This window comes from Felis catus, chromosome D4 (assembly GCF_018350175.1).
Source record: "Felis catus isolate Fca126 chromosome D4, F.catus_Fca126_mat1.0, whole genome shotgun sequence".
NCBI classification, from domain to species: domain Eukaryota; kingdom Metazoa; phylum Chordata; class Mammalia; order Carnivora; family Felidae; genus Felis; species Felis catus.
In genome coordinates this window covers 90,421,071-90,441,951 of record NC_058380.1, presented here as the reverse complement: position 1 = coordinate 90,441,951, position 20,881 = coordinate 90,421,071, and the positions used below count along the sequence as shown (strand labels likewise).

Here is a 20,881-nt window from a genome sequence, read left to right as displayed (position 1 = left end):
CTTCTGTTTCGTGTTCGCCCGCAAAAGAAAAAAAGATGCCACAAAAACTGACACCCAACCGATGAGATTTTACTTCCCAGTTTCAGAGAGATTAAAGTATGGAGAGTCCCTTTAAGAATCGAAGAAAATACTGTGAGTGCACGTATTCGTGACGACGTCAGACATCTGAACGCATTCCTACTGTGTTACGATTCTCACTTTCTTCTCTCAAATCGACGTTCCTACGTAAGCAACCCGACCCTTGCTCTCACTCCGTCCCTTTGCCGGTCACGCTGAGAACACACCAGGCGGAGGCTGCTGCCCATACACACAGACACCACGGACAGCGAGCACCCGCGTAGACCAGATGTGTGGCAGTGACCTCGAACGGCTCTCCTCTTGGGGATGCTGCCTACGGCCTGGACTCTTGTTCTGTATTTGAGATCCCATTTTCAGCATCTCAGATTGAAGAACATTCTAGAACAGTTGTGGAGGAGGAGTAGATGTTTTGTCGGGGTAAACCCACGGGGTGCCCTTAGTGCTGGGCTGCTTCTCTGTAAAGTTGGGAACGTGAAAATGAGAGTCTTGCCGGATTACTACTTACTTAGGAACCCCTATAGCGAAATTACGTGGTCTAAAAGGAAGTTTGTACTGGAGCAGGTGGATGCTGCATTTATCGTTAGGGCTTTGTAGAACATTTGGCAAATATTGAACAGGTGGAAAGGGGAAAGATTATCACTCTTGACTTCAGTGTTTTTAGTTGGAATACTTAGCGTGGTCGTATCCATCACTTTGTGGGCATATCTCTGAGTAGTTTTGAATCCCTTCTTCGTTTAAGCTCATGCCCTGACCATCTTATGTCACTGAATCTTTGGAAACGTGATTTTTCCAATCAGCTTTAGGAAGGTGTAGTTTACATACAGTAGGATTCGTCAATTTTGTTAAGTTCTGACAAAAGTCCCGTCACGATAACGAATGTTCCGTTGCCCGCAAGGTTCCTTCGTGTCCTTTGTGGTCGGTGTCCTTCCTGACTCTTGGCAGCCACTGACCTGCGGAAAGCATGCTTTTTCATGATGGTATGATCATTTTTCTTCTCTAGAATATGTCTCCGTGGTTTGACTTTGGGTTATTTTTTTCTTTCTGCCCCATAAGCTGTGCTGGGTATCGTCCATCCTGATGTGTGTCAATTTCCGTAAGCTAAAGCCTAGAGGTGTAACTGTGGATCACGTGACAGGAATCTTTGGACGATCTTAAACACATTCTCGTGGGCGTTCTCTGGGTTTGAATCTTTTTGTGGCGTCTTTCCGGTCTAGCAATGGATTAGAACTCCCCAGCCTTCAATCAGTGACATCGAATCGGCCTCTGCTCCCTGGCAGTTTCCAAGTCTCCCTGTTCTTCGATGCCCTCTGTTCGGAGGGAGATTTCCCCCTAGCGACCGATCTGTGTAGTTTGTTCTCTTTTGAGGCTCTTTCTAGTCTTTTGTTGATGACGTTTTGGTTCCAGATTCGTTTCTGATAATCTGATGTCACCATTTTAAATAGGGAGGCCTTAGGTCTGATTCTTAGCGTGCCAGTACCGTTTACTCTTTGGGCTGGCATGCTTCAGCCTCGTCCTTGGCCGGTCCTAGCTCTGTGCCCGGCCCCGAGTTAGCATTCTTAAGCCTTTGGTTGTTTGAGAAAATGGATTACACTTTGCATTTCTTAACTTGTGTTGCCTTCTCCAGGTGGAAGAGATTAGAAACGCACGATGTTGTGATAGAGTGTGCCAAAATCTCTCTGGACCCCACAGAAGCCTCGTATGAAGACGGCGACTCTGTGTCCCCCCAGGTGTCAGCACACTTTCCTCATCGTGCGGCCGATGTGGCCGCCAGCCCTTACGTCGACACGCAGAATAGCTGTGGTGAGAGTGACTTCGGTTCTTACTGCTCTACAGCTTTGTCTCTGGAGAACACCGTTGATTTTTGTCAACTTCATTGTCTCTTCCCGGAGTAAGACTTCACTTCAGCTCCTAGGAACGGTTTCCCAAATATTTAAAATTAGAATTCGCCTCCACTTTCTCCTGATTAATTCCTCTGTCCCATTTAATTTAGAGTCCCGCATCCTCGATCTCCTGTATCTCCCACCCGACAGTTTGCCAGCAGACTTGGGGGTGGGTTTTTAACACGTTTCCGAAAAGGAGAAATACTCGGCTTCCAGGCAGGGAGTCTTTCTACATTCATTACAGGCAGTTGTAGTGAGGCCCTGCGGGCTGTAGCACTGACCCAGTTCCAGTGAGTCTGGACGACGTAGAATTGGTTTCTAGAAAAGGTGGGCTTATCCATAGGCAGTACCCATTACGGGTATCATCCCGGCTGTGCTTTCTCAAGGCTGTGCTTTCTCCCCGCTGAAGCTTCCTTGGACATCAGCCCTTACTGAACTTTATTTCCAAAGAGCATTTAAAGAGCCGTGCAGACGTTACTTGGTCCCTGGTGCCTTGGGAGTCCCCTTAGTTTTTTTTTAAATGTGAATATCATCTAATGGTTGAAAGTGCCGTAATTTTTTTCTTTTCCAGAATAATCTAAAGTCACACACTAACCTGCTGTGCTCTTGCCCTTTCATTGTAGGGAGTGCTACCTCGACCCCTTATTCCAGCTCTCGGCTGACATTGTTAAATACGCCCGGGCAGCCACCTCGGACTCTGAGTCCCCCATCAACACGGCTGTTGACTGAGCCGCCACAAGTATGGTGTAAAAGAGCGTGCCTGCTCGCTTCTCTCCTTGCTGGGGAAGTTGCCCATTTGGGTCGGGATTTAGCAGATGGTTGGGAAAATCTGACACTGCTCGTTTTAGGACTTGTTTTCAAGGATGCGTGGTATTAGGGCAGTTAGTTACTGTTGCCACTTGGGTTTCTCTTGGAGTCTAGATTTACAGAATGCGTCTTGTCTCACAGTAGAGCCTTAGTAAGATGCCTGTTTCCGTCTCGTCTTGGATAGAATAAGGCTTGGGGATGGCTTGGTGCTCATTTCTCATTGCTGACGTGCCTTATTAACTTCCCAGGCTACTCTCTGGAGCCCATCTATGGTTTGTGGTATGACCACTCCTCCAACTTCTCCTGGAAACGTCCCACCTGACCTGTCACACCCTTACAGTAAAGTCTTTGGTCCAACTGGTATGTGTGTCTGAGGCTGGACTCGGTTGCTTGGTCTGGGCCTGCTGGGTAGGGCAAGGAACTGTCTCTTAGGTCCGATAGTGAGTTTGGGCTGCTGACAGTTGTAAACCTGTTTTTGTTTTGTTTTGTTGTTAGAGAGAGAGAGGGCGCAAGTGAGCGAGAGGCGGGGAGGGAGGAGAGTTGGGGTGCGGAGAGAAAAAACGAGGGCTCACCTGGTGTGGGGCTCAAACTCGAGAACCGTGAGACCATGACCCGAGCCGAAGTCAGACACTTAACCGATTGAGCCACCCAGGTGCCCCAGTAAACCTGTTTTTGATGCTTGATGCGAACCTTGGGGCTTTAAGAACATAGAAGGTGGACCAAAACCACAACTCTAGATCCCTAGAAAGTTAAGTCTGGCGGCTTTCTTTACAGTCCAGTTGGAAAAAATTCAGAGTTTTCTAATAGGCTTAGTGATGGCGTGTGTGTCGTCTGTGAACAGGTGGAAAAGGGACTCCTCTGGGAACCCCAGCAACTTCTCCTCCTCCAGCCCCACTCTGCCACCCGGACGACTACGTTCACCCATCCGTCCTGCAGGCCACGGCCACACCCCCCAGGAAGGTACGCTCGCGCTTGCCTGCGGTCCCTCTGCCTGCGCACGGTGACCCACGGGCAGCCTCGCCCTGGGAAGGAAGCTTGTTACGTCAGGTGGAGTCTGGACCTGAAACGTGATGGGTTTGGATCAGAACAACTGGAAATACTGGCTAAAGGGCAGCTCTCGCGCTGTGATCTGCTGACCCCGGGATCCCAGAACCCTTTTCGGGGACCCAGTAGGTCGACTGCCTTCACAGTAATACTAACCTGCTCTGCCGTCCTGACCCGGTCGGCGTTTGCTCTCGCGTGCAGTATGGTAGGCGGGAACAGCCGGCCCCCGGCACACATCAGGGCGGGCACCTTCTTCCTTAACGTGTTTCTTCAGTTTAAGGGGGGGGAAGGTAAAAAACCAAAAACACCAGTACCTTAAGAGTGTCTATAGGAAGCAATAAAAGTGATTAATTTTGTGACATCGCGACCCTTGAGACCACGTACGTTTACGATTCTCTGAGATAAAACACAAGCTACTTCATGGGCACTGGTGCCGTTACTTGAGTTGGTGCTGGACCAGCTGCGTTTTTCATGGAGCACCGGTTTTATTTGAAGGAACGGTTGACAGACAGACTGCGGTTACGTAGACCTGAGTAGGAGACAGGCCATTGCTTACGTGACCAGCTGAGCCTGTCACTTCAAAATAGACGATGCACGGTCTTTGTGGCCAGTGATAAAATTCACCTCTCAGGTGAGGTCAGGATACGAAATGGCTGCTCTCTGCTACCATGATCTGGATGGTGTCCCCGAGACTTTTGTGATGAGACCGGAAAGTCCTGGGGATCTTGGGGAATAATTGAGTTTTCGATGTCACGTGGTGAATATTTGCACGTTGGGGAGCTCTGCGCCACGTGGCGAGCCAGCGCCTTTCGAATGTTTCTGCGTGTGGCGTTACCAGAGGCGGCGGACGTAAAGGTGCGTTCGGGGTACAGAGCAGGCCAGTGGATTCGAACGCGGGACGAAGGGCAGGTGCCACGGCTTCAGAGTCCACGCTGTACCTAAGTTCACGAAATGACTCCGTCAGGTCTCCGTGTGATAGGAAAGATTAAGTCTTTGCGTGGCTGCTTAACACGGGGCCTAGCGGCGTCGCCAGGGTAGCGCGTGGCAGGGCTACAGGGAGAGGCAGGGCGGGAATCTGCCATTCAGCCAGGACAGCTGGCGACACGGAGGACACTTTAGTCTTCTCACTCGAGTTCTTACTGTTTTGTGTTGGGAGCTATAGTCGCGTTTCATAGAAGGTTATGTCGTTCGTGTTTACACGTAGTGGGCTGGTTCTTTTTAAGTGAATTAGTAAGTATTTAAAAACTTCTTGTTTTGATTTCTAATACGGTTGACTATCAATAGATAGAACCCCATAAAGGAAAAGCTCACGGAACTCTCAGTTCCTAAGACTCTAAAGGCATCTTGGTACCAAACACTTTGAGAAGCACTGAGCTAAACTTGAAACTCCTTCATAACATGTTAGCGCTTTAGCGTTTTAGGGTATTTTTCTTACATAAGAGAACACGTACGCAGTTTCCTGCCTTGTCACGTAAATGATGCCTGTCTTTTCAGGAAGAGAGAACAGATTCAGCAAGGCCCTGTCTACACAGACAACACCATCTTCCGAATGACAGAGGATTAGGTAAGGTCTCTGGGTAACGCTAGGCGTTGCTTGTCTCCTCTTGGGTTAGATGTGGAAACAAGAAAATTCTGGAACACCACAAACAGTGAAGCCCAGAGATAATGAAACGTAATCAGTTCTAAAAACCAATCTAATAATAATATCCAAAAAAGTGCTTTTAAGCTATTGCGGTGGAGTGCCTGTGTTTTGCACTGGTCAGACGGTTTTATCTGTTCCCTGAGACCTTAGAATAGAGGATTTTGGGGGCGCCCGGGGGCCGCACAGTGAAGCATCCGACTCTTGGTTTCGACTCGGGTCATGATCTCACGGTTCGTGAGTTTGAGCCCCTCATCGGGCTCTGCACTGACAGTGCAGGGCTTGCTTGGGATTCTTTCCCTCTCTGTCTGCCCCTCCCCTGCTTGCTCTCAAAATCAATAAAACTATAAAAAAAAAAAAAAAGATTTTATTTTCCGTGGGATTAATTTTCCATACCTTTAATTAGACCCTTGATTATAGCTTTCTGGAGTAGCTCCAGGGAGAGCCGCTCCGAGCGCTCCTCCATGCACTCGGCAGGACGAGTCGTGATGGCCATCTTCTGCAGTGGAACAGCTTTACGGTTGTGGGGGTTACCGGTGTGTTTTTTTTGACTCGCCTTGTCTTTGTTTCTCTTTAGAAGAGCTGTCTGGCAGCAAAGGTTCTGTCACTCTCAGTGACCTTCCAGGGTTTTTAGGGGACCTGGCCTCGGAAGAAGATAGTGTTGAAAAAGATAAAGAAGAAGGTGAGGTGTGGGATTCTGGGCTTGGACGGGATCGCCACTCGATGACAAAGCGCTCATTGTGCCCTAAAACCGGGATTTAGTGTCGACGCTCCCAGGCTTGCTGGGCTTTTCTTCTCTAGGGGGTAGAAGATGGGAGTCTCATTCTGGGTCTTACATGTCACTCCGGGTGGCACTCGGCATCACACAGCCCCGCACGGCCCGGCCTCGCCCAGATGGCCCGTTTACAGTGGCGCCTCCTGTCTCCCTCCCTCCTCTCAGCGGCAATATCTAAAGAGCTCTCCGAGATCACCACAGCTGACGCCGAGCTCCTGGTTCCTCGAGGAGGCTTTGACTCTCCCTTCTACCGGGACAGTCTCCCGGGCTGCCCTCGGAAGACCCATTCGGCCGCCTCCGTCGCTCACGGCACCAGTGTGAACCCTGAGCCTTTAAACTCCTCCCTGGACAAGCTTGGGCCTGACGCACCAAAGCAAGCCTTTACTCCCATAGATCTGCCCTGTGGAGGCACCAGCGAGAGCCCTGCCGGGAACAGGGAGCGCCAGGCTTCGCTGGAGACCAACATCCTCACTCCCAGCCCTTGTAAAATCCCGCCTCAGAGGGGCGTGGGCCTTGGAAGTGGGCAGCCTCCCCCTTACGAGCATCTTTTTGAGGTGGCGTTGCCAAAGACCGCCCATCACTTCGTCGGCAAGAAGACCAAGGAACTGTTAAAGAAAGCGAAAGGAAACGTGGAGGAAGACCGTGCGCCCTCTACCTCCCCAGTGGAAATACTGGATAGACTGATACAGCAGGGAGCGGACGCACACAGCAAGGAGCTGAACAGGTAAGGCCCCGGCCCGTTCTCTTCCCTTTCAATGTCCGGTTTCATCAGAAAATACAGGCAGTCAGGGACGGACACGGGACTCGTTCCCCGTGCTCATGGAGGCAGCTGGCTCCCCCGTGTCTGTCAGTGCCCTTCCAGTCTGGCGCCCCTGCGTGTGCGGGACTGTTCGCGTCCACGCGCATCTGACCGCGGCGGTCCCGGGGCCACCGACCCGTGCCGCCGTACCGTGACGAAGCTCAGACACATTCACGGCTGCTCCGAAAATCGGAGGATGAGGTTGTGGTATTCAGGTGGGACAGGGAGGTTTGTCCTGGCGTTTCCTTATCTAGCTGTAGATTGTTCTTTCTGTTTTGGTGACACAGCTCCTTGGAGGGAAGGTAAAGTCGGCAGCATTTCAGTGCGAGGCTGGGGTGGCCTGCCCCCTCCTCCACACCCACACTCACACGTAGCGTTTCTTAGACGAATCCTGTCCAAGCCACTGTTCCAACCCTTCATTTATTACCCTTTGCACCGGTTAGCTAGGGAGGGGGTAAGGGAATCCCCAGTCCAGAGCCTGAATCCTCTGCTGTTGCTAAACAGGGTCTCTAATATAATAACCTCAGGTGGAATTTGACAAGAGATTTCTCTTTTTGAATGAGATGTGGTGTAACACGCTCAGGTAAATTACCTACTTTCTCCTTAAACTTGGCTACTTGCCCGTGTAGTGCAGTGCAGAGGGTTGAAATAGCCGGCAGTGTGTTTGATCACTCCGTCGCCTTGGAGAGCCGAGCAAAGGCCGGCCTGAGCGCGCACCGAGCGAGGGCCCCTCCACCCTGGAGACTGGGTCCTGCTTGGTGTGGGCGCTGGCCCTGCATCCGATGTATGCTGCTGCCTCGAACTCCCCACGGCCCTGGCGATTGGAACTTTCTTATCCCTCTGATGCTTTGACCGCAAGGAAGGGCTCTAGCCTTGCTGCACTGAAAGGCCCGGAGGAGGTTTCCCAGATGAGCTCGGTAACTTTGTTTCACCCCAAACCTTTCTTCCTAGGTTGTCTTTACCCAGCAAGTCTGTCGACTGGACCCACTTTGGAGGTAAAGTTGTTACTTGAGCCCCAAACCCAGCCCGTGTGGGTCCTGTGTGCTTGCCGCCTTTTCTGTCCCTGGAGGAGGCATGTGCTGTAGGGACGGGTCTCCCCTTTGCTACGGCTCCAGCTGGCATATCTGCTCGGCCTCTAGCGTGTCAGGTGTTGGGAAGCCAGCATTTCCTACTTTTGACAAGTGGCACGTGGCGAGTGCCTGTGAGCAGGAGTGCAGAACGTGCAGCTTTCCTGCCGGGCTTCCCTCGAAAAGACCCCAGGGAGGCCAGTGGTACCAGAGACGTGCCTGGGGGAGAGCACGACAGGGGAGGGAAGAGAGGAGCCTTGAGTAACGGTGTGGGAAAGTCCCCGGGAGTCCTCCCGCATCGTACCCTCTTGTGTTCCTTTAAAGCGGAGATGGGTAGTGAGTCGTCTTCCCCTTCTAACGAATGGCTGTTGCCGAGACCCACGTGGTCGTGTGCAAAAGGAGTGCTGATCTGTTTCTCGAAGAATTGCGTTTCTTGGGCTTGTAGCCATGGGAGGGTCTCGATCGAACCTTCTGTAAAAGGCATCTCTGCCACCCTCCCTCTGCTTTAAAATCAGGCTCTCCTCCCTCAGATGAGATCCGCACCCTCCGTAACCAGTTGCTTTTACTGCACAACCAGCTGCTCTATGAGCGTTTTAAGAGGCAGCAGCACGCTCTCCGGAACAGGCGACTCCTCCGTCGGGTGACCAGGGCGGCGGCTCTGGAGGAGCACAATGCCGCCATGGTGAGCATCCGGGGGTGGGGGGGTGGGGGGGTGGGGGGGGGGGCGGCGGCTCGGCCGAGGCTGCGTGTGGTCTCGTGTCAGCACGACAGTCTGCAAACAGCAGCAGCTGCGTCGAGGCCCAGGGGTTCAGGCCTAGCTGTGCTCCCCGTGGGGCCAGGGGCCGCCGCTCGGTCTCCGAGGCCGAAGCGTGACCGGCCGGATCTCCGAATTGGCTTGCCGCCCTCGGACACCGTGGGACAAGGGACCTGTTTGTGCGTAATTGGCTGTGATGACAACAGGGCCAACGGATCATTTTGTTTCTCCAAATATGAAACCGGCTCTCCTAAAGCTGTTCTATGGCAAAAATCTTGTAGCACAGTTGAGAAGCCAGTTGGACCTGGAGGCTGAACCGTGGCTCTACCACTTACCACCTTAGGAAAGTGGTGAAGCCTCTCGGAGCCTCTGTTAGCCGTTCTGTAAAACGGGAATGAGAACAGCAGCACTTGCCTTTTAAAACGTAAAGAAGTCACGTGACTGCTTGTGCGGTGCCTGGGTGGGTAGTCGGTAAACGTTCCTCATTTTTAGTGACCTTAATTGATAGCGTGTATGAGAGGTCTTACACCAGAGCTGATGGTTAGGGCTTTTGAAGGTACTGGGGGCAGTCGGCCCCTGGGAAGATTTCTTCCGGCATCTTGTGATCCGTTTGCTACTGTGAAATTGGTTAACCCTTGACCTCGAGCCACGCTGGACAGTTGTGAGCTGGCGGACGCTGGGCCCAGGGTTCCCGTGGCAGGGTGGCACGTGGCCGTCTGCATGAGACATCCGCGGTATGCCTCGTCCTCGAGCCTCACCGCCCACGGTGGCAGACGGCTAAAATGATCACATCCTTGGTCCCCATCAGAAAGACCAGCTGAAGTTACAAGAGAAGGACATCCAGATATGGAAGGTCAGTCTGCAGAAGGAACAAGCCAGAAACAGTCAGCTGCAGGAGCAGCGAGACACGATGGTGACCCAGCTCCACAGCCAGATCAGACAGCTGCAGCACGACCGAGAGGAGTTCTACAACCAGAGCCAGGAGCTGCAGGTGCGGGCGGCCGCCGGGCGGGGGCAGCCGAGGGAGGGCGCCGGGGCGCCTTGTCCTTCGCAGCCAGCACGCGGGCTCTTGTCTCCGACGCCACCAGACACGGGTTTCGCGTCACGCAGGGCTTCCCAGCTCTCTTGGTTCCTACAAGCCTCCCTTGGCGTTTGGGGAACTTCCCTGGCGTTCCGCAGCCAAGGGAGACACCTGACGGTTCTGCTCGTTGAGCAGATCTGAGCGACTTAGTATTTACGTCCTGATGACGCAGTCGCTGTTTGAAAATCACACACGTCAATTTACATTTTTTTAAATTTCGTTTTTAAATGTCCACAATAACTGACCAGTGCCGTGCCTGCCCGTCTGGCACCGCGTGGAGTCTCAGATCTTGGAATCACATTGGAGACTGGCGCCCTCATTTCCTGTTTCACGCTGGTTTTCACAGGGCGATTTTTATCCCCGCAAACACCCGAACCCTGCTTTGCAAAGATATGACATCATCCCCAGGGACTAGCGAGCACATCTGATCCTGAAACCCTGAACTGCCTCCGGGGTGTAGTGCGCACGGTGACCGACAGATGTCACTGCGTTTCCCTCAAACACTCACAGTCTCATGGCGCCGCTGTGAGTTTGCTCTGCAGCCCCACGACTCTGCGGTGCAGATCTGGGGTCCAAGATCTTTTCGTTCTTTTGCCAAACAAATCAGGAACTCCAGAAATGAACCGTAGCTGAATTTTTGAAACTAAGAAACTAAATCCCGATGGCCCGAGAAGAGTAGAGCAGTAGGGAACCTGGGCTTTCCCGCTTGTCTCTGGGCCGGTGCCGTGGCCCGCGGGTTCTGTGTAACTTCGTGGCCCGTCTCTTTGGGCAGACAAAGCTGGAGGACTGCAGGAACATGATCGCAGAGCTGCGTCTGGAGTTGAAGAAGGCCAACAGTAAGGTGTGCCATACCGAGCTGCTGCTCAGTCAGGTCTCCCAGAAGGTAAGAAATGGGGCGGGCGCGGTCTGTTCTCACACAGCTTGCTGGCGCGCTTCCTTCCGATGGGGCCTGTGCGCCGGTGGCCGGGGTTCCCCCCAGGGTTGGCCTCCCGGCCCCACCCCCCCAGGGGACGCCGGGCAATGTGTGGAGGCGTTTTTGGTGCTATCGACGCCAAGCGGGCAGGGGACTGGTGCTGCTAAACCCCTTCCAGTGTGCAGGACGGTCTCCGAAGCACATCTGTCTGGCCTGAGCCAAGTGGGCGGGGCGGTGGGGGGAGGGGGGCAGAGAGCGAGGGAGACGCAGAATCCGAAGCGGGCTCCGGGCTCCGAGCCGTCAGCGCAGAGCCCGACGCGGGGCTCGAACTCCTCAACTGCAAGCTCGTGACCCAAGCCGAAGTCGGACGCTCGACTGACTGAGCCCCCCCAGGCGCTCCGGAACTCTTATTTTTAAATCCTCGTTTACATAAACTTGAAAAGTTGGTTCACAGAGATTTCTTGAGCTAGGATCCCTCCCTTGTTGGGATTCACTGCACTATGTAGAGATCACTTATGAAGGAAATAAGTGAGTTTTCCTGGGCTTTAACCCTGGACATCGTGTCCCTGCGGTGACTGTCGTACGCATGCCTGTCCTCTCCGGGCATCTTGTGGGTGGCCACTCTGATGACGTGCACCTGGGCTGCGTCCCCTTTGCACAGCACAGTTTTGAAGTGCTCTTCTGCCCATTTTCGTTGCCCTTGGATGCCTTCCTCCCCACCAGCCGTCGTGTGAGGGGATTTGAAGCCGAGGGAGCGGTTATCGTGCCCGAGCCCTGAGATCACGCGCTCCTGGCTGGGTGCTCTTTGATGCCCACTGGCCTGCGTTGTGTCGCGGGGTCTTTCACTTTGCCTGTTTCTGTGCTGTGGTCACAGCTCTCGAACAGCGAGTCGGTCCAGCAGCAGATGGAGTTCTTGAACAGGCAGCTGCTGGTCCTTGGGGAGGTCAACGAGCTGTATCTGGAGCAGCTGCAGAACAAGCACTCGGACACCACAAAGGTAGGCCCGGGCTCCGGGAGCCAGGCCCGGGGCGGGGGCGGGGCTCGTAGGACGCGTTGGTACAGGTGTTTCCTGAGAGCCCGCTCAGCGTTCCTGGCGGCCGTCCCCCCCCGCGCCCCCGCCGGCCTGCTGGGGTGAGCGTCCTTGGCCGTCGCACGAGCTGATGTTCCCCAGCTGGCTCGCTGTGAGACTAAGTCAGGTGCAAGTGGAAGCAGCTCGTGGGAATTGGTACACAGTGGCTGGCAGGGTCTCTCTTCTGCCCGTGCCCGCCCCGAGAGACGGAGGGAGAGAGACAAGGAAAGGACCGGGAGCCACTTCTGTTGAACAGAACTCTCAGGACTGGGGGCATATACCAGTGTACGTAACTTTTCTTCCTTTCAACGTTGGGTTTAATTTCAGCAGATCGTGGTTCAGTTCTGGCAACAAGGCCGGCATCGGGATGATCTTACGTTAATTAGCGACTCACCCGTGGTGTTGAGGCAGAAGTTTTGTGTCACTTTCTAAATAGCCTCGGGTAATGTTAGCGAACGAGTTGGGAATGAGTTGGAATGGAATTTTAATGGTAAATGTTCAGATGCTTCCTGTCACTAACTTCTCCATCACACACAGGCTTTCTTTTCAGGATTTCTCGGGCTTGTGCTTTGTAAAGCATCTTTCTGGGCCAAATGTACAGAGTAGGCTTAGGAGCAGAGAGATGTAATTTTCCTAATAGAGTTACTTCTTATTCCTCAGCTCCTCTCAGCTATCAGACTCAGACTCCCTTTAGTAGGACGTTTAAGTGTGGAACTTTCTCTAGAAACCAGCCACCAGATACTCTGGAAGTCTAAGGGGTTTGGAAAAGACAGAGGGGAGACAGACCTCAGGACGGGACAGCCCCGAACATCCTTATTACTCATACGCATTCCTGACGCCCCCGAGAGTGCCCCTGGGCTGGCCTCTGTGCTGCTGTCCTTCGGCTGGAAGGCTTGTACTCTTGGGGCCCCGAGCAGGCCACCTGGCCTCTTTGGGCCCCGTTTCATCGTCCCTGAAATGGACGTGCTGACCCTGACTTGTAGCAGTCAGGATGCCTGCCGCTGTAAGCAGTAACAACAAGAGGAACCAAATTGGCTTAACGATAAGGAGTTGCATTATTTATCTCGCTTGACAAGAAGTCCCAAAGCAGGTGAGTCCCGGGTTGGTCAAGTCAGCAATTTAGGGACAGCATCAAAGAGCTCAGTTCTGGGGTGCCTGGCTGGCTCAGCTGGTGGAGCATGTGACTCTTGATCTCGGGGTTGTGAGTTCGAGCCCCAGGTTGGATGTAGAGATTACTTAAAAGCAAGAAACCACAAAAACAAAACCCAGTTCTTTCCGTCTCCGGCACTACCTGACCATCGCGGCACCCTCGTCCTCGGACTCACTGTGCTGGTGGTTGCGAGGCGTGAGCTGCGGGTGCAGTGGTCACAGGTAGATCCCACAACGTCCCACGGAAGAGGAGAGGACGCTTCCTGCAGGTCTCACACCAGACGTCCCACCCTTGTTATCAGCCAGGGTTGTGTCGTGCGTGCCCATCCTTAGCTCAGTCGTTGCCTTGAACCTGCCAGGATTTGCCCTTGGGCCTGGAGTCAGGCTTTCTGCTGTTCAGTCAAGTGGGGGAGGTGGGGTGGGTATCTGAGAGGTTGGGCATGGCCGGTAGGTGTTGGTGTAGCACGTCACGGGATGATCGGGAGGGTTAGTGGAAGCACGCGGATGTTCCGAGTTCCGTACTTTGATTCTCCATGGAGAACTGCTGTCATTTATGTCAGAGGTCTGATTTGTTCACCTAACGTGAGCAAGTCTGGAGCCCTTGGGCACAGCCAGCATGGCCATGTGATCTGGTGCCCAGTTCTGAGCTTAAATCTGTGGCCTTTCACGCCAAGAAAGCATTCACTGTTATTCTTTGAGGCCCACCTCCATGGAAGCTCTTTGCCTTGTTCCTTATGGTGTATCTTTTTGAGAAAAACAAATCTATGTAAGTTATGTGTATCTTTCCACGGTAAAAACGCACAACACAAATGTAACACATGCTTGTTAGAAGAGCATTCTTTCTGTGTCTTTTCTGAGCTGTGAGTGTGCACTTGTCCTGGGTTCAGCTGGTCTAGTCTGTCAGCAGGCCGGCCATCTGCCTGGCGGGATCGCCAAACCTTATGGGGCACCTGATCTGCCAGTGCCGTGTTGCCTGAGCAACCCTGCCAGGCCGGGCCATGCCTGCCAGCTTTCCCTTCGTCAGGGTGAGGGGAAAAGAAACAAACAAACACACAAAAAAAGACCCGTGACACCAGTATGTTGAAACTATAACTGAACGTTGGCCTAGTTTCGTTTGATGCTTGTGAGTGTCAGCGTTTGCATAGTTGATCCTATTCGCATGGTTTTATAGTTTGCTTTTTAAAAATCCTTTTACTGATGTATAAACTGTAAGTTTATTAAAAACTTATGAAATGGGCTTTAACTCACTTAACTGTTTTCCTGACATTTGACTTAACGGTGCTTCCAGTGTTTTGCCCTTCTCAGTATGCTGAGATGATTCCTTTTGTGCCCAAATGTCTGTTTGTGGTTCAGATGATTTCCTCAGGGGTAGATTTCTAGGAAGGGGTATTAGGTTAATACTTACCGCCGGCTTACTTTCCAAAAAGTTGTACTAATTCAGATTTCCAGCGGACTGGCCCAGAGTACCTTCTCAGTGCTTTTCGCCTTGATTTTCCAACATGGACGTGGCATGTTCGTTTTCTAAAAAGACTAACTCCAATCGCCCCCCCCCCCCTCTTTTTTTTAGGAAGTGGAAATGATGAAAGCTGCATATCGGAAAGAACTAGAAAAAAACAGAAGCCACGTCCTCCAGCAGAATCAGAGGCTCGACACCTCTCAGAAACGGATTTTGGAACTGGAATCTCACCTGGCCAAGAAAGACCACCTTCTTTTGGAACAGAAGAAATATTTAGAGGATGTCAAACTCCAGGCCAGGTAACTCCCACGGGGGAAGGTTTCTGCAGTGATGTGTGCGTTAAGCAAAGCTTCCTATATTCTGGGGCCGCCTGTGTTTCAGAGGACAGCTGCAGGCGGCAGAGAGCAGGTATGAGGCTCAGAAGAGGATCACCCAGGTGTTTGAGCTGGAGATCTTAGATTTATACGGCAGGTTGGAGAAGGACAGCCTCCTGAAGAAACTTGAAGAAGAAAAGGCAGAAGCAGCAGAAGCGGCAGAAGAAAGGTAAGAACAGAGGTGGCGCCAGCAGCCTGTGCCTCGGCCGCGTCAGCAGCAGAACAGGGCCCGTGTCGTGGGGCGTAAGGAGCCGTCCCCCTGGGTCAGGCGGGGCTGTGGCACTTCGGTTTCCTTTTGCTCACGGCTCCCAGCGGTCTCTGTGCGTCCCTGTCCTTGGCCCTGAGTCGCTGGATGTGGTCACAGAAGCGCTCACATGTGCGATCTCCTCTGCTGTCCCTCGTCGTGACTCGGTTTCCCTCGTTGAGACCTCACGCTCGGGCTGTCCGTTCTGAAGCGTGGCGTTCAGTGTCCGCGTGCGTGCCTCCGGAACACAGGCGCTGCCAACACCACCCCTTTTGTCCTCCCCGGCTTTCTTACAGGCTTGCCTGTTGTAAGGACGGCTGCTCGGATTCTGTAACAGGGCACAACGAAGAGGCACCTGGCCACAACGGCGAGACCAAGCCCCCAGGCCCGCCGGCGTGCGGGGCGGCGGTGGAGGCAGAGGGGGCGGCAGCGGCGAGCTCTCGACCCCGGAGAAGCCCCCCAGCCAGAGGGCGGGCCCGTTCGGCAGTCGGTGGGAGACGACCACGGGAGAGCCCGCCACCAGCATCCCGACCACCGTCGGCTCCCTTCCCAGTTCGAAAAGCTTCCTGGGCAGGAAGGCGCGAGAGTTATTTCGTAATAAGAGCGAGAGCCAGTGTGACGAGGACAGTGTGACCATCAGTAGCCTTTCTGAAACGCTAAAGACAGAACTGGGCAAAGACCCGGGTGCGGAAGGCAAGGCCCCCCCGAGCCTAGACGGCCCGCACCCGTCCCCCCCGACCCCGGACAGTGTTGGACAGCTGCACATCATGGACTACAACGAGACTCATCATGAACACAGCGAAGGATGACGGTCAATCAGTGTTAACTCGCAGACTGCTGGCGTAGAACAGGAGGTGTGAATGCACGTTCCCAGGCCTCCCCATTTCCAGGGTCTGGGTGGCTGGCTCACGCCGTGGAAATGGGCTGGGGGTCCTTTTCACAGTTGACTGAATGCAGAACGGTTTTTTGGATCTGGCATTGAAATGCCTCTTAACTTTCCCCTCGACCCGCTCCCCGCCCTGTCTTTCTTTTACCCAGCAGTGTGGGCTAGTCCGAGGGTCAGTGTGGGCTAATCTGAGGGCCAGTCTGTGCTCCTCAGTGGCTTCACTTTCTGCCTCCCCCGCAGTGGTTGCGCCCTTTGAACGTGTGCAATATGAGGCCAAATGTAATCTTTGAGTCTAACACACCACTCTGTCCTTTCCCGAAACTCAGAGAACGGGTTGGCTCTCCGTTAGCCCAGGTCACTGGTGGTGTTGCAGGTAAGTCCGGTTTTGTCCCTTTCCACGAGGATGTGGCTCGCGAAGCTGGTCACCTTCACGTGGAAGCTTTTTTACGTGAGACTTTTTCCCTGCTTTTGGTTCTGAAGTTCAGCATCTAAAGCAGCAGATCTAGCCAAACAAAGGTTTATTCACCTTTAATGTTCTGTTGGCGGTTCTGATAAGCTTCCTAGAAAGTTGTGTGTGAACAAATGTCTGTTGTCGGAGACGTCCATAGCTGGCACCGTGGAGCCCGTCCCCCTCTCTGGGAATGTCTGTCCCTCCTTCCCTGCTACCTCTTTTTTATTTGGCGTTTGTTCGAAAGCTGCGACTGCTCAACCAGGCCGCCGTGGGTGGTAAAACCGTTCTCTGCAGGAGGGGAGGCGGGTGGTGGCTCGAGCCATTGCCCGAGAAGCTCTTGGGGACCAGGAGCTGCCCCTCGGACGGGGCTGTGCCAGCTGAGCCTCGTGGTTCAACCCCTCCATCCATCCGCCTCTCTCCCTTTGTGTTCCTGTGAGTCCCTCGTTTGTGCCTGCTTCTCGGTGATGCCGCAGCGGAAAGGCTCTGAAGGCCCAGAGTTTCTTTAACGTTCAAATGACCATTGCTTCTCAGGCTGGTGGAGCTGCCTTGCCGTTACGCGTTCTAGACCACCAAAAAGGTAACAGCTTTCTCACACCAGCCTAGCTTTCCGGGGGCCGATTCTCCGGGGAGCATGCTGCTGCGCCCCCTCCCGTCCCCCCGCTCCACGTCAGTAATGGCAAAGTGTTTTAGGGCCACGTCCTGGCGAGTGTTGACAAAGGCCCATGCGTGCTTGGGGGAGATGCCCCCAGCCTGGCACCTGAACTCAACAGAGGCTCCCGAGGTAACTTCTGGAAGCCCAAGAGCTGTTGCTTTAGTGTCCCAGCTGAGGCGAGTAGAGACTCATAGGAAAGAGCCAATGAACCTGGGTTTTCTCTTTTTATTCTCTTAGTTAAAAGTATACGAGGGTTCAGCCACGAAGAGGGAAAAGACGGACTGTAATGGTACGAAATCTTACTGCATCCAGAAGCTTCCAGCACGTGAGGGTAAAAGTCTTTTTTTTTTTTTTTTTTGTAAAGCATTGCAGTAAATATTCTAGCAGCCTGACCAGAGGGGACTAGGTAACGAGAGACCCTGTGTCACCACGACGGCACAGGTGCAGGGGCCTCTCCTCAGGACAGGATCTTCAGGTGTGACCGGTTCCCAGCCCAGGAGAGGCTGTGTGCCCGACTATGCTCAGCCCCACCCGGTCCCACAGTTGCCGCTGGGTGTCCCTTGTGGACTGTTTAATAACCCCACATGTTTAATTCAGCTTCATCCAAAGGAAAGCTTAAAACCGAATACATCCTATTTCCTAGTTCCTTTTTAGAAAAAGAAAGCATGAACAAATTCAGAAAGGAAAAAAAAATGTTACAGGATAAGTACTGAAACCAGGTCAAAATGCTCACCCTCCCCCAGCCCAAGAGGCCTGTGCCACGAAACAGAGACACCAGGCGCTTCGATCAAAGCCCTTTCCCTGATTAACTGGTAACGGCAGAGGCCAATGTAAAGAAAGAAAGAACATCCTTAAAAACGGGGCAGATTGTAAAAATACAGGGAAGGAGGCGGCAGGGTGGCGAGGGGGCTCTCCGCGGGCCGGTCTCCGTGCCCAGGGCCCTCGGCACCTGCCTGCAACCCAGCCATCGGCCTAGGGAGCTGCACTGCACTTCCTTTGGGTTCTAGGAGGCCGTGTGTCTCACTCAGCCAGGGCGGCGGGGTGGGGGGGGGGGGTGCAGGCGAGGCCTGGAGGCACGTTGAAGTTACCCGTCTTCCAAATGGAGGCTCGCATGTTGCAGAGGACTCGAGTCAACATAAGGTTTGGTTTAGTTTTGAAAATGATAAACTCGCCAGGCATCAACAGGTCACTTGATTGTGCTACCGCGAGTCTTTCTGAGGATAGGAGGGTGATGATAGAGGAACACCAGAGAGAGAATTCAGGCCCGGGAATCGGTGGGGCAGATGTCTCGGAATGATTAGCGTCAGGGCCGGAGCATGTCTTCACACCATCTGAGCAGCCTTCTGTCGCACACGGCAGGGCTGGGCGGCCCCAGAGCTTGCCCACCTCGGAGCCCTTTGGCCCATGTGCGTAACCTACTCTGCTCCCCGCCCGACACTAACCGGGGTCGGCACAGGCCCTGAGGAGGCCAGAGTCTGCTTCTTGGGCAGCATGAATTTTGTTTTAAAAAGGAGCACTACAGTATCATTTGTGGGGGGGGGGGGGGGGGGGGAAGTGGCAGTGTGGTCTCCATAGAGAAAACGTGGTCCTGAATCTGCCACGGGACATGAGCACATGGACCTCTCTCAGAGCTTTTAGGGATTTTTAAAAAGCTTTTGACGGGGTTCTGCCGTGCAGCCTGTAAACTTGGTTAGCATAGCACCGGAAGACAGATCTATCCAGGAGTCAGAAAACAAAGGTAGGAGACAAAGGTCGTTTCTTGGGGCAAGAGGGTTTTAAAGGTTTCCTCGCGGATGAGTGCTAGGACCGGCCTCGTGCGGCGGGCGGACGTGACCTCGCTCGCTTTGCCAGCCGAGGGTTCTTTCGAGGCCCCGTGTGTGCAGAGAGAAAGGACCGGTAAGCTCCCGCGTGAGCCGCAGCAGTGGACCGTGTGCAGGGGAGAGGGCGCGGCTCTCCCGGGCAGGTAGACTGGACGCCGCGGATGCTGGAACAGAGCCCACTGTGCCGCCGGCCGGCCGGCCTGGAGGGCAGCGCCTCGGGGGGCAGAATCCCAACAACGGACCAAACCCCGGACCCTGCTCCGTCCCCATTTGCCCCAGCCCGTGTAGCTTCCGGTGTTTTTGTCACAAAAGGCCAGGGTCTCACAGTCGTGTAGAAGGGGGCGACTAGGACAGTGGGGCAACGGGTCCCTGTGAGCCGGGCCGCAGGGGTTCAGGCTCACCGAATAAAACGTTGGGCGTTTCTGCAGAGAGCATCTAGCATGTGCTGTGACTAGCCAGAAGGAGTTTTTACCAAATACTAGAACCTACCACTCGAAGCCACAAGATGACCGTTCTTTTGACGGAAAGCACCGGGAGGTGGGCGGAAGCGAGGGCAGGTTATGGAGGGTGTGGGCAGAGGGCAGGCTTGGTCCAGAAGCACAGTCGAGGTGGAGGGCCACCCGCCCTGGGATGTTCGGGGACAGGCCAGCCCCTCTTCAGAGTGGTCCCCGGAGAAGCCCCCCCCCCCCCCCCCCAGAGCACATCTCGTGCGGGGAAGAGAGCGGGCTCGTGGAACGGCCCCCGCCTGCACACCTCCTCTGCTGCCCTTTCACTCTCGAGGCACACGCTTGAAACTGACCGGCAGCGAGTGCCAGGACGTGTCTCCGGAACATGTCTGAGTACCTGTTTACGCGCCACCCCCCCCCCCCCCAGCTCTGTACCGTGAACCCTCCCCTCCCCTGATGCCGTGGAGGAATCCACCGCACCGGATGGCGCTTTTCTCTAGAGGGAAAGAGCCAGTTTAGGTCGGGGCCCGGCCCTGAGGCTGCTGCTGTGACCCTTGTTCCCAGTGTCCCCGTCCGTGACTCTGTGACATGTGCGGGGAGAGCGGGGTATCTGTGTTTTCCCCGCCGTCTACGGTCTGCACAAGCTCACCTGAGGGAAGAGTGGCTGTAGCGACATCGGAAGCCTGTGCCCATGACCGCTTTTGGCCTTGAAACCAATGAATGAAGGCAGAGGAGCTCTCTGCCCCCTTCCCTTCCCATTGCTACCAAATGGTCCACCCTCTGGGATACGTAGACTAGTTGACGCATTGGAACAGATCTTTTAGAGGAGACCCCGGAGAGTTTGAGCCCCCCTCCCTTCCCCCACCTTGCTACAGTGTTTGGACAGGAGGGTACGCGCTGCTCTGTGCAGCAGAAACTTCTGCTTATCAAGAGGCGGCCGGGCATTTTGCACTAGAAAGAATCAGTGATCACTTTTCAGAAGACTTCTGCGGACCATAAGCATATTACGGAGGAACAGATTTTGCTAAGACGTAATCTAATTTTATAACTCAATCATGGATCAACCACATGTGGCTAACTTGCAGTTTAAAGGGGTCCCCATCAGTGGAAAAAAAAAGTTTTTTTAATTGATTGCTTTTAGTTAAATTTGAGAAAGTCCTCTCTCGTGAAAAGGTTTAAACCTTCCCGCCTCGATCTTAAAAGCATGTCAAACAATCCACGTCAGATGCCATAAACATGAGCTGCAAGAGAAAATGGTACAATCTTCGTGAATGGGAGTCGGAATCAAAAGGGTTTGCTGTTCTTCTTAGGATGTTCTAAAATGTCAAGGCAGTTGCTTGTGTTTAACTGTGAACAAATAAAAATCTATTGTTTTGCACTACTCTGCTGTGTTGACGTGAAGTGACCCGTGCTGGCCTCGGAGGGGCTCCTAGGCGGAGTAGGGACCCACCCAAAGATGCAGAAGCCTCAGGTCTGGCTTGGTTGGTTACCCCGAGC

General features: G+C 53.7%; 1 protein-coding gene across 1 annotated transcript in view; it reads left to right on the top strand.

The window, feature by feature from the left end:
* The window catches only part of TSC1 (TSC complex subunit 1), a 50,138-nt gene extending 29,373 nt beyond the window's left edge, over positions 1-20,765 (top strand). Inside the window, 16 exon segments of the mRNA XM_023242930.2 lie at positions 1,703-1,878; positions 2,582-2,697; positions 3,014-3,125; positions 3,607-3,725; positions 5,304-5,373; positions 6,026-6,130; positions 6,389-6,947; positions 7,974-8,017; positions 8,605-8,771; positions 9,652-9,834; positions 10,697-10,807; positions 11,712-11,834; positions 14,623-14,810; positions 14,893-15,054; positions 15,426-15,505; positions 15,508-20,765. Coding sequence (XP_023098698.2) covers positions 1,703-1,878; positions 2,582-2,697; positions 3,014-3,125; positions 3,607-3,725; positions 5,304-5,373; positions 6,026-6,130; positions 6,389-6,947; positions 7,974-8,017; positions 8,605-8,771; positions 9,652-9,834; positions 10,697-10,807; positions 11,712-11,834; positions 14,623-14,810; positions 14,893-15,054; positions 15,426-15,505; positions 15,508-15,938 — 2,746 coding nt within the window. The 3' untranslated portion in view covers positions 15,939-20,765.
* The last annotated feature ends 116 nt before the right edge of the window (positions 20,766-20,881 follow it).